This window comes from Oncorhynchus tshawytscha, linkage group LG01 (genome assembly GCF_018296145.1).
Source record: "Oncorhynchus tshawytscha isolate Ot180627B linkage group LG01, Otsh_v2.0, whole genome shotgun sequence".
Lineage (NCBI taxonomy): Eukaryota > Metazoa > Chordata > Actinopteri > Salmoniformes > Salmonidae > Oncorhynchus > Oncorhynchus tshawytscha.
Window position 1 is genome coordinate 36,036,355 of NC_056429.1, and position 12,373 is coordinate 36,048,727.

The 12,373-nt window shown below is 41.3% G+C and overlaps 1 protein-coding gene across 2 annotated transcripts in view; it reads right to left on the minus strand.

The window, feature by feature from the left end:
- Positions 1–1,119: 1,119 nt before the first annotated feature.
- Positions 1,120–12,373, minus strand: part of LOC112250025 (trafficking protein particle complex subunit 8-like) — a 79,832-nt gene continuing 68,578 nt past the window's right edge. For both annotated transcript variants that reach the window (XM_024419848.2, XM_024419839.2), the window contains 3 exons: positions 2,881–3,023; positions 2,507–2,596; positions 1,120–2,312 (listed from right to left, as the gene is read on the minus strand). In XM_024419848.2, coding sequence (XP_024275616.1) covers positions 2,075–2,312; positions 2,507–2,596; positions 2,881–3,023 — 471 coding nt within the window. In that variant the 3' untranslated portion in view covers positions 1,120–2,074. The remainder of the gene's footprint in view (positions 2,313–2,506; positions 2,597–2,880; positions 3,024–12,373) is intronic.

The following is a 12,373-nucleotide window of genomic DNA, read 5'->3' on the forward strand; positions in this document are numbered from 1 at the left end:
AGAGTTTGTTGGAGCCAGATTCCCACTTTATTCATTCTATATTTATTATTTTGCTCCATTTAGATAAATATAGAATATAAGAATAAATATTGCTTCATGAATTATGGAGTATGGTTGATGAACTAATGTTTTTGTGGTTTTCTATTATGTTTATCACAGGTATTTAAAAGCATTATGGAGCCTTTCCTGGGCACTTCGCTCATTGATGGAATACAGCCTTTGAAATGACCTTTGGAAAATAAATGTCTCTTTTTACACGATCTGAGCTTTGGAAACGTGTCTGACAGCAGCATCACATACCTGTGGCCTCAAGGCAAGGTTGGAATTGGATTACGAATTGCCTTTATGGTTCTAGGAAGAACCCCGTAAAGGGTTATTCTACTACAAGGTTAAGCCTGTAGAACCCCTTCTTTCCCTAAGAATGTAGAGAACCACAGGGGACTACAACTTAAGTTAATTTATTAGGTACCAACAAGATTATTAATGCTTTATTAAAGAATGGCAACTTCACGACTAAAACATCTGAATTGAATATCTCATGTTTTAGGCTTTGTCCAGATATACATGTGTTAGCAGATCTACTAGGTTGAGTTTCTCTGTGTATCCTTGAATGTGAAAGCTCCTGGCTAGGCATACATTTTAAACACCATTTAACAATATCATTTGTAATACTTTACAAAGTTTTCAAATTGCATCTGTCAGACGCAATCTAAATAATTAGTATTCGGCGATTAGAGAATCCATTTGACTGAGAAACTGATACTGAGATAGACGCACATCAGTGTAAGTGTGTATCAGGGAGATATAGCGACAGAGGACAGCTTGACAAAGACGTCGCTACTAATGCACTTAAAACAGAGTAGATCTACAGAGTTGGGCTAATTGAGGATCGGACTATATTCACTGCATCAAAGAGAGAGTCATTAAGTATTTTTCCCCAAATGGCACGCTACTCCTTTTATAGTACACATTGGGATCTGGTCAAAAGTAGTGTAATATATATGGAACAGGGTGCCATTTGGAATGCAAAATAAAACATGCCCTGAAAAGTATTACAAATCCCCACATCATCCACACATTTCACCATACAGAGACAGTTACTGTATCTCACAGCCCATATCATTGGTTACGTTTTATTTCTATTTACAGTAAATTTGTTATAAATATAATACATTTTCATCTGAAAAGCAGTTGAGTAAATACATTTAAATAACAGCTTGATCACAAGGTGGAGGAGGTCCAATGAGGGAGAAGTACAGGGAACATGTTGATTTGATTGATTCATTAGTTTGTTTTGTAGAAAATGACATGTGTGCTCGTGGGGACTGACAGCACAGTAAATCCAGATGGACTACAGACAGGTGGGGCAGGCAGCATCAGGGCCTGTCAGTCAAAGGATTCGTTCATCATAGTATAGTGGTCAACCTCTGGTTCATATTCTGAAGGGTTTGTGATGTGCCGACAGTCTGGTCCATGTGGGGCAGTTCTTTCTACTTCCTCATCCAGGTTAATCCAGGAAGTAAACAATGCAATCACTACTGTGATATCTCAACAACAACCTGTGATTCTTTTTTCAACAGTAAAAAATAAAATAAAAATCTCTGGCGGCAGACAGATGCCACCGTTACCATAGGAGACAGGTCATTGTCTTTGCTTAGAATGTCTTTGTCTGTTCTGTGTCCTTCCCTTTCACGCGCCTCCACTGAGATGATAGACTCATATGCAGAGAGAGAAAATAGTTCCTTCTTCCACATGTAAAGCCATGATGTTTTGCTTTGTTGCTGGGACATACAATAGTTAAGTCAGACCATCAAAGTGGTTACAAGCTGAACTGATGCACAATTTAATTAGAACATTCTATTTTGTTTTTACATAATTGGAAAAATGTGTCAACTTTTTAGGGCGGGGAGTAGTGGGTGATTTGAAACTGGGTGGAAAGATGGGATGTGGAAGATATTTCTTGCTGGGTGCTTCTCTCAACCCTGTTGTTGCCAACCAATGGGGGACTCTGGAGCCTTGCTAGTGATGATTGACAGATGGTTAATTGGCTATTGATGATGGGGCGGGACAATGTTCAGGTGCTGTTGATGATGATGATGAGTGCTGGCGTGGCCGTCTGCTGGCTGGTCTCACACATGGCTCCCTGGTCCGCCAGTTTGGCAAAGACCCGTGGCGTTCCCAGATTATAGACGCCCGCATGCAGGAAGCAGGCTCGCAGCTGCACTCGCATCACTTCTTGTGCCCCCAACTGCATTTTGAATTGTGTCTGGCCCAGCCATGTAAACGAACCATGCACCTCGAGAGACTCAGGGCTGATGGAGGGAGGAGAGGGATGGGAAAAAAGTGAGAGAGAAAGGGGGATTTACGGCAGAGGGAGAAGAAAATAGAAAGCTCATTCAAACCAGGAGGATAAATAGAATGCAGTTTATCAGTTAAAAATTTGGTCAGGGACATGAGGAACAGATGGCAGATTTAACAGTACACAGTGAGTTTGTGTTATGTTTACCTTGTAGTTTTGTGGCGTAGGTCAATGATGACATCAACTTGAGCCAGGGAGCAGTTAGACAGAGTCAAAGTGACTGGAACCATACACAGACTACAGGGGGGTGGGGTGGGGTGTGGGGGGGGAGGAGAGCCAAAAGAGACATAAATATATATATATATTTTACACCATTAATCATGTCTCCCTTTCTTCACCGCATAGAACCTTTCAGTCGCATAACAACACGGCGCACTGCTGCAGTCAATGCTTGTACCATTACATAGCTGAAGACTGTGAGCACATGTCGCTGGCTATTTTTAAATTACTCTCAAGATGCAATTTTTTGGTTTGATAATTATATTGTTTAGCTAGCTGGTCATGTTACGTGTGTGTGCTACCTCTTCTGATTGAAGGGGTGGCTGTAGCTCTCTGGGTACTGCAGGTTGGTCTTGATGAGGTGGGAGAGTTGTTCCATAGAGGGCCGTGTCATTGGAGGCGGCAGCTCCGGTTTAAACTTCAGCAGCACCATCTCCTGAGCCTCCTACAACAGGACAGAGGAACACAAATCAGATCAGGACGCAGGAAGAGTAAACATCAACACCATTACCTCAAACACACTGCCGATACGAAGTGTATTCGAAAAGTATTCAGACCCCTTTACTTTTTCCACATTTTTGTTACGTTACAGCCTTATTCTAAAATTGATTAAAATATTGTCCTCAATCTACACACAATACCCCATAGTGACAAAGCGAAAACAGGTTAGAAATGTGCGCAAATGTGTTAAAAACAAAAAAACATTATTTACATAAGTATTCAGACCCTTTGTTATGAGACTCAAATTATATACGGTGCATCCTGTTTCCATTGATCATCCTTGATGTTTCTACAACTTGATTGGAGTCCACCAGTGGTAAATTCAATTGATTGGACATGATTTGGAAAGGCACACACCTGTCAATTTAAGGTCCCACAGTTGACAGTGAATGTTAGAGCAAAAACCAAGCCATGAGGTCGAAGGAATTGTCTGTAGAGCGTCGAGACAGGGTTGTGTTGAGGCACAGATCCGGGGAAGGGTACCAAAAAATGTATGCAGCATTGAAGGTCGCCAAGAACACTGTGGCCTCCATTCTTAAATGGAAGAAGTCTGGAACCACCAAGGCTCCTCCTAGAGCTGGCCGCCCAGCCAAACTGAGCAATCGGGGGAGAAGGGCCTAAGTCAGGGAGGTGACCAAGAACCTGATGGACACTGACAGAGCGCCAGAGTTCCTCTGCGGAGATTGAAAAACCTTACAGAAGGATAACCATCTCTGCAGCACTCCACCAATCAGGTCTTTATGCTAGAGTGGCCACACAGAAGCCACTACTAAGTAAAACGCACAACAGCCAGCTTGGAGTTGCCAAAAGGCACCTAAAAAAAATTCTCCCCATGAGAAACAAGATTCTCTTGTCTGATGAAACCAAGATTGAACTCTTTGACCTGAATGCCAAGCATTACGTCTGGAAGAAACCTGGCACCATTTCTACTGTGAAACATGGTGGTGGCAACATCATGCGGTGGGGATGTTTTTCAGTGGCAGGGACTGGGAGACTAGTCAGGATCGAGGGAAAGATGAACAGAGCAAAGTACAGAGATCCTTATTGAAAACCTGCTCCAGTGCGCTCAGGACCGCAGACTGGGACAAAGGTTCTCCTTCCAACAGGACAACAACCCTAAGCACACAGGCAAGACAACGCAGGAGTGGCTTCAGGACAAGTTTCTGAATGTCCTTGAGTGGCCCATCCAGAGCCCGGACTTGAATCCGATCGAACATCTCTGGAGAGACCTGAAAATAGCTGTGCAGCGACACTCCTTCCAACTTGACAGAGCTTTAGAGGATCTGCAGAGAAGAATGGGAGAAACTCCTCAAATACATGTGTGCCAAGCTTGTATTATCATACCCAAGAAGCCTCGAGGCTGTAATTGCTGCCAAAGGTCCTTCAGCAAAGTACTGAGTAAAGGGTCTGAATACTTAGGTAAATGTATGCAAAAATGTCCAAAAACCTGTTTTTTGCTTTGTCATTATGGGGTATTGTGTGTAGATTCATGAGGGAAAAATCAAGTTAATCCATTTTAAAATAAGGCTGTAAATGTAATAAAATGTGTAGACGGTCCAGAGGTCTGAATACTTTCCGAATGCACTGTACATCTCGGAAGTCTTACTACAGAACAGAGGAATATACTTACACACCATTAGTGGCAAGAGAAAGTTTGTGTACCCTTTAGGATTTTCTGTATTTCTGCATAAATTTGACCTAAAATGTCATCAGATCTTCATCTTAGTCCTAACAGATAAAGCAAAACTTATTAAACAAATAAAAACAATTGTAGGAATTGGCATGAGTAATTGAGTACTCAAACTGATATCAAAAAATTATCCTTAACCATCTAATATTAATATATATATATATAGAATACGGTGTGGCAACCAGTGGTAGAAAAAGTACCCAATTGTCATACTTTAGTTAAAGTAAAGATACCTTAATAGAAAATGACTTGAGTATAAGTGAAAGTCACCCAGTAAAATACTACTTGAGTAAAACTAAAAGTATTTGGTTTGAAAAATACTTAAGTATCAAAAGTAAAAGAAAGTATAAATAATTTCAAATTACTTATAAGCAAACCAGATAGCACCATTATGCTTTTTTATTTATTTACAGAAAGCCAGGGACACACTCCACACTCAACATTATTTACAATTATAAACTGGGTGGTTCAAGCCCTGAATACTAATTGGCTGACAGCCGTGCTAAAACAAAATACTTATTTGTACTGCTCTAATTACATTGATAAACGGTTTAAAATAGCAACAAGGCACCTCTGGGGTTTGTGATGTGTCCAGGCACTCCGCATTGTGCATAAGAACAGCCCTTAGCTGTGGTACATTTGCAATATACCACACCTCCTCGGGCCTTATTGCTTAAATGAAGCACGTGTGTTTAGTGAGTCCACCAGATCAGAGGCAGTAGGGATGACCAAGGATGTTCTCTTGATAATCACATTACTATTTTCTGGTCCTGCTAAGCTTTCCAAATGTAAAGAGTTCTTTTGGGTGTCAGGGAAAATGGAATAAAAAGTACACAATTTTCTTTAGGAATGTAGTGAAGTAAAAGTTGGCAAAAATATAAAAGTACAGATACTGCACTCTCCCACTAAAGTGCTCATTCATGGTTTTGTTTGTTGATGTTTAAGAATTTCCCACTATATATATCAACATTATCACCAGTAGTAAATGTAGGCTACCATTAATCATTGCCATTTCCCCATTAATTTAGAATGTTTGGTTGTGGTTTAAACAATGTATTAATACTGCATACCGTTCTTGTAGCGTACACGTTTGGAGAGCTCGCAAACGGCACAGTGATAATGAAGTTGTGGTTTATTTAATTATATTTATCAGTTAATATAAATTGTGTGAACACACACACAGACTACCTGGCCTAAGCGCCAGTATAGGCAGTCGCGTTAGAGTTCCTAAATCTGCATTTTCAAAACGCAAACCATCAAGAAAAGCCATGTTATAAACCATTTCACCTGCATTTTGTATGAAAGTGTGTGTTTTTCCAGTTGAAAGTTAGGCAATTATTACCCAGAGGAAAATTTGGAATTTACATATTGAACTCTCATTCTCCTGGCTGAACCCGGCTGGGTGGGTATTTTGCTTTTACCTTGCATTGGCTGTTCGATCAGTCCCCTTTGTGCTTGGTGTATCCAGAACGTGTAGAGTATCTGGCGAATCAAATATGGCTTGTAGAGATGACATGGGGAGCTAGCTTTCTTTGCAGTCTCTGTCTGATGAAGAGTCCAGAAGAATTTAATGGAATTTTGGAGTTGAAAGGAGATAGTTCCTCAATGCGGAAAAAAGCGAAAGCATTAAAATTGGGTGTTGGAGTTATTGCTACCAGATGGGGAGGACAACAGTCCATTTCTGGACTATCTGTAGGTGAAAAGCTGTTCTCCTTTTTCGAGCGATACGTTCATCCTAGGCTGCTTGTCATTTCATATTATTCATAATAACTCCTCTTTAGCTCTTGGAGTCCCAGGAAAAAAGGTAGACTAGGCCTACAATAGCTTGTTGTACACTTATTTGGGTCATTTTATTTACTACTACAGCTTGCTTGCTGAATGTAAAATAGAGAAACCAAAAGAACAAGAGCGTATTCATTACGCAGATTCTGTTGCAAAACGTTTTTTAAATTTATTATTATATATATTTTTTTAAATGAGGCGGGACCTACCTGAATTTGTCCAATAGAAACAGATTTTGGTCAGTCAGTGTGAGAGAAAGATGGTGTGATCAAAATACACCATGAGTACACTAATGTACTTTTCTGGATGTTGTAAATGATTGAGAATAGACCCATAACGGAACCAAATGGTTGCATAATCAGGCAGAGGCTTTATGGTACTCCCTTATATAGCGCCATTCTTTTGTATTTTATTCCTCGTGTTACTATTATTATAATTTTAAAAAATTGTAAAGTCTCGCAAGCAAGCATTTCACGGTAAAGTACACACCAGTTGTATTCGGCGCATGTGACATTTAAGCGGTTCTTGTCTTTACTGTAATCAGAGGGTTAATATCAATACTATACATGCCAGTATTTTTATTTTCAGAAGCATTGTGTTCAATTCCAAATTGTTTACATTGTCAACTTACCACACAGCACTGACACACACGTACTCCATAAGCTACATGTGACTTTTTTTTTAATCCTTAGGCGGTTGTCTATTAAATGTTCTGTCTTATGTCATGTTTTGTGTGGAACCCAGGAAGAGTAGCTGAGGATCCTAATAAATGTGATTTAAAAAAGTATAATTTAAAAATGTACCTACATCACTGCAGCTCTAGCTAATAAGTGTGTACTCACTTTATAACAATAATACATTCCTAATTGCACTGTGTTGTTGTAGCCTAGGTAGAATAATATTAGTGTCTAAAAATCTAGGCCAAATCAATAGGAGCTTTGCATGCCTAACTGCTGCAGAGCATAGCCTGGAAGAACGCACAGATCTGCCATTTCATAATCTGTGAAAAAAAAAAAATCCTTGCACTTTGACAGGTAAATATTTATAGAGCTAATATTTAGCTAATGAGTGGCCTAATATTTAGCTACACAACTCTCATCCAGCTATTGCCGTGCACGATGGTGGTCTCCGTTTTGTTATGCGACCCCTACAAGTGTCACGGGACTCGTCTGAAGGTAACCCATACAATTGAATAGATGTATGGAGGTAGTTTTGTGACAACAAAATAAAGGGGTTAAAAGGTGTAAAAAAAAACATCCTGAGCTTTCTTATTCCTTTTTATTTAATTTTAGACTATCTTTGCCATGTGTTATTCAAATTGTTTTTCTATTGGCTAGAGTAGAAAGGCCAAATTCAACATTTTATCAAATAATAAAAACATTCAAATGTATACCTAAAGTCGAAATCAAATAGCTAAATGATACATGGTATGACCATTTTAAAACAATTCTAGATGTTTGCGTGAAGTTAAATCTGGCATTTTACCGGATAAAAAGGAGGCGACACCGAGTGTTGTTGTAGCCTCTAACTTTCTCAATTATTCATTCATGGTTTTTCATAATCGTGCCATTTATCAGGATTCATTTAGAAGTGTTCAAAAACATCTTATCTACTCACTTTAAAACGTTTTTACTCACCATTCAGTTACTATTGGGCAAAACAACTCATAACATGACCAAAACAAACTGCAAATGCATCAAACAAGTTTGTAGTCACAAGCTTGATGTAGTCATTGTGTGCTGGGAATATGGGGCCAAATACTTAACTTTTGACTACTTTAATACACTTTGAGCAGATTAATCTAGAGGTTCACGTACCTTTTCCAACAAATAGAATGTTGGATCAATTTAATCAATAATGAAATGAAAAAGTAGAATTGTTTGTTATTTTGTTTAACATCAGGTGCATTTGATCGATTATTAGTACTTAGATGAAGATCAGATTTTTTTTTCTTCGGTCAAACGTTTGCAGAAATACAGAAAACCCTAAAGGGTTCAAACTTTCTTAATAAAGTCAGAGACCATTATGTCAAACATACTGCTTGTTTATAAAGGTAACTGTCACCAGAACAGCTTCAGTGCACCTTGACATAGATTCTACAAGTCTGGAACTCTATTGGAGGGACGTGACACCATTCTTCCACAATAAATTCTATCAATTGGTGTTGTTGATGATGGTGGTGGTGGAAAATGGTGGTAAAAAATACTTCTCAGGCACCGCTACAGAATCTTCCATAATTGTTCAATTGGGTTGAGATCTGGTGACACACACACCCCCCATTTAAACCCCTTTTGCTCCTTTGAGACCCCTCTTTCAAAGTCACTGAGATCTCTTCTTCTAGCCATGGTAGGCAAAATAATGAGAAACTGGATATTTTTTATACATGACCCTAAGCATTATGGCATGTTAATTGCTTAATTAACTCAGGAACCACACCTGTGTGGAACACATGTTTTCAATACACTTTGTATCCTCAATTTACTCAAGTGTCTCCTTTATTTTGGCAGTGACCTGAACATGTAGCCATACAGACTAATTGTTGTGGTATCATTTGTTCACCATTGTGCAGCCTGCTCTGCGCAGAACATTTGCTTTTACAAAATATTATTAATGGCCTCCGACAAAATGACTTCCTGGAGACATTCATAGAACTGTAATTCTACGTTTTGATAATAGGAACAGTTTTCAGCTGGTGTGTGTGAGTGCCGTGTTAGAGGCAGAGATTAGAGGCTGGGAGGGTGTTTATCAAAACATTAACACAGGATGTCAAGACATCCATATAGTCATGCACTGGAAACATGAACATGTTCTATATCTATACATTTATGAGCCCTATAAATGCAATTCACCTATATGGCATTCTGATATTCAAGCCAAGGTAGGTAGAAACAATCACTAAGTAACTGTTAGCAAACCTTTGCTAAAGGCAATTCCAGTTAGATCTCAAAAAGACCCTCATTTCCTATGAGAAAGCGAGGATGCAAGAGAGACTGAGGGAGGGAGGGAAAAAGGTGGTCCTGGCAAATCACGTGCAGAGCTATAAAAAGCCACAGGAAGAAGGGATGAGAGAAGTTCTGTCCAGCGTTATGAATGAGCGAGCCGTGGACACTGTTGCTATGCAACGGCTTGTCTTGGAGGAAGGTGTGTGTGAGGGGAGAGTTAAAGAACAATAATACCATTTTTTTTTTAAAGTCTGGCAATGTGGATGTGGTCAGGCCGGGTGAGTGGGTGGAAGAGGGAGCAAGGGGAAAGTTATTTTTAGACAGGCGTGAGGATCTCATGCTAAAACCAAATCAAGCACCACTTCCACAGGAGGAAGACAGACAAGAGATGGAGACTGCTTGCATCGGGCAGTGGGTACAGTTTTAGTCTGTTCCTTACAGATGTACACTTAAACCCACTCTGTCATTAAATCCCACTACTGTGTGTGGGACGGAAGTGTACCGCTGTGATGTGCATGTGATCGTGTATGGTAAAAGTGAAGAGAAAACTTAACTAATGTATTTTGTAAAGTGTGATATGGTGTCACTTTCTCTCACACACACACTTAATGGCTTGGTTCATCACCCTCCGATATAAATCTAATCAAATTTTATTTGTCACATACACATGGTTAGCAGATGTTAATGCGAGTGTAGCGAAATGCTTGTGCTTCTAGTTCTGACAATGCAGTAATAACCAACAAGTAATCTAACTAACAATTCCAAAACTACTGTCTTATACACAGTGTAAGGGGATAAAGAATATGTACATAAGGATATATGAATGAGTGATGGTACAGAGGAGCATAGGCAAGATACAGTAGATGGTATCAAGTACAGTATATACATATGAGATGAGTATGTAAACCAAGTGGCATAGTTAAAGTGGCTAGTGATACATGTATTACATAAGGATGCAGTCGATGATATAGAGTACAGTATGTACGTATGCATATGAGATGAATACTGTAGGGTAAGTAACATTATATAAGGTAGCATTGTTTAAAGTGGCTAGTGATATATTTACATCATTTCCCATCAATTCCCATTATTAAAGTGGCTGGAGTTGAGTCAGTGTCAGTGTCAGTGTGTTGGCAGCAGCCACTCAATGTTAGTGGTGGCTGTTTAACAGTCTGATGGCCTTGAGATAGAAGCTGTTTTTCAGTCTCTCGGTCCCAGCTTTGATGCACCTGTACTGACCTCGCCTTCTGGATGATAGCGGGGTGAACAGGCAGTGGCTCGGGTGGTTGATGTCCTTGATGATCTTTATGGCCTTCCTATAACATCGGGTGGTGTAGGTGTCCTGGAGGGCAGGTAGTTTGCCCCCGGTGATGCGTTGTGCAGACCTCACTACCCTCTGGAGAGCCTTACGGTTGTGGGCGGAGCAGTTGCCGTACCAGGCGGTGATACAGCCCGCCAGGATGCTCTCGATTGTGCATCTGTAGAAGTTTGTGAGTGCTTTTGGTGACAAGCCGAATTTCTTCAGCCTCCTGAGGTTGAAGAGGCGCTGCTGCGCCTTCTTCACGATGCTGTCTGTGTGAGTGGACCAATTCAGTTTGTCTGTGATGTGTATGCCGAGGAACTTAAAACTTGCTACCCTCTCCACTACTGTTCCATCGATGTGGATAGGGGGTGTTCCCTCTGCTGTTTCCTGAAGTCCACAATCATCTCCTTAGTTTTGTTGACATTGAGTGTGAGGTTATTTTCCTGACACCACACTCCGAGGGCCCTCACCTCCTCCCTGTAGGCCGTCTCGTCGTTGTTGGTAATCAAGCCTACCACTGTTGTGTCGTCCGCAAACTTGATGATTGAGTTGGAGGCGTGCGTGGCCACGCAGTCGTGGGTGAACAGGGAGTACAGGAGAGGGCTCAGAACGCACCCTTGTGGGGCCCCAGTGTTGAGGATCAGCGGGGTGGAGATGTTGTTGCCTACCCTCACCACCTGGGGGCGGCCCGTCAGGAAGTCCAGTACCCAGTTGCACAGGGCGGGGTTGAGACCCAGGGCCTCGAGCTTGATGACGAGCTTGGAGGGTACTATGGTATTGAATGCCGAGCTGTAGTCGATGAACAGCATTCTCACATAGGTATTCCTCTTGTCCAGATGGGTTAGGGCAGTGTGCAGTGTGGTTGAGATTGCATCGTCTGTGGACCTATTTGGGCGATAAGCAAATTGGAGTGGGTCTAGGGTGTCAGGTAGGGTGGAGGTGATATGGTCCTTGACTAGTCTCTCAAAGCACTTCATGATGACGGAAGTGAGTGCTACGGGGCGGTAGTCGTTTAGCTCAGTTACCTTAGCTTTCTTGGGAACAGGAACAATGGTGGCCCTCTTGAAGCATGTGGGAACAGCAGACTGGTATAGGGATTGATTGAATATGTCTGTAAACACACCGGCCAGCTGGTCTGCGCATGCTCTGAGGGCGCGGCTGGGGAAGCCGTCTGGGCCTGCAGCCTTGCGGGGGTTAACACGTTTAAATGTCTTACTCACCTCGGCTGCAGTGAAGGAGAGTCCGCATGTTTTCGTTGCAGGCCGTGTCAGTGGCACTGTATTGTCCTCAAAGCGGGCAAAAAAGTTATTTAGTCTGCCTGGGAGCAAGACATCCTGGTCCGTGACTGGGCTGGATTTCTTCTTGTAGTCCGTGATTGACTGTAGACCCTGCCACATGCGTCTGAGCCGTTGAATTGAGATTCTACTTTGTCTCTGTACTGACGCTTAGCTTGTTTGATAGCCTTGCGGAGGGAATACCTGCACTGTTTGTATTCGGTCATGTTACCAGTCACCTTGCCCTGATTAAAAGCGGTGGTTCGCGCTTTCAGTTTCATGCGAATGCTGCCATCAATCCAC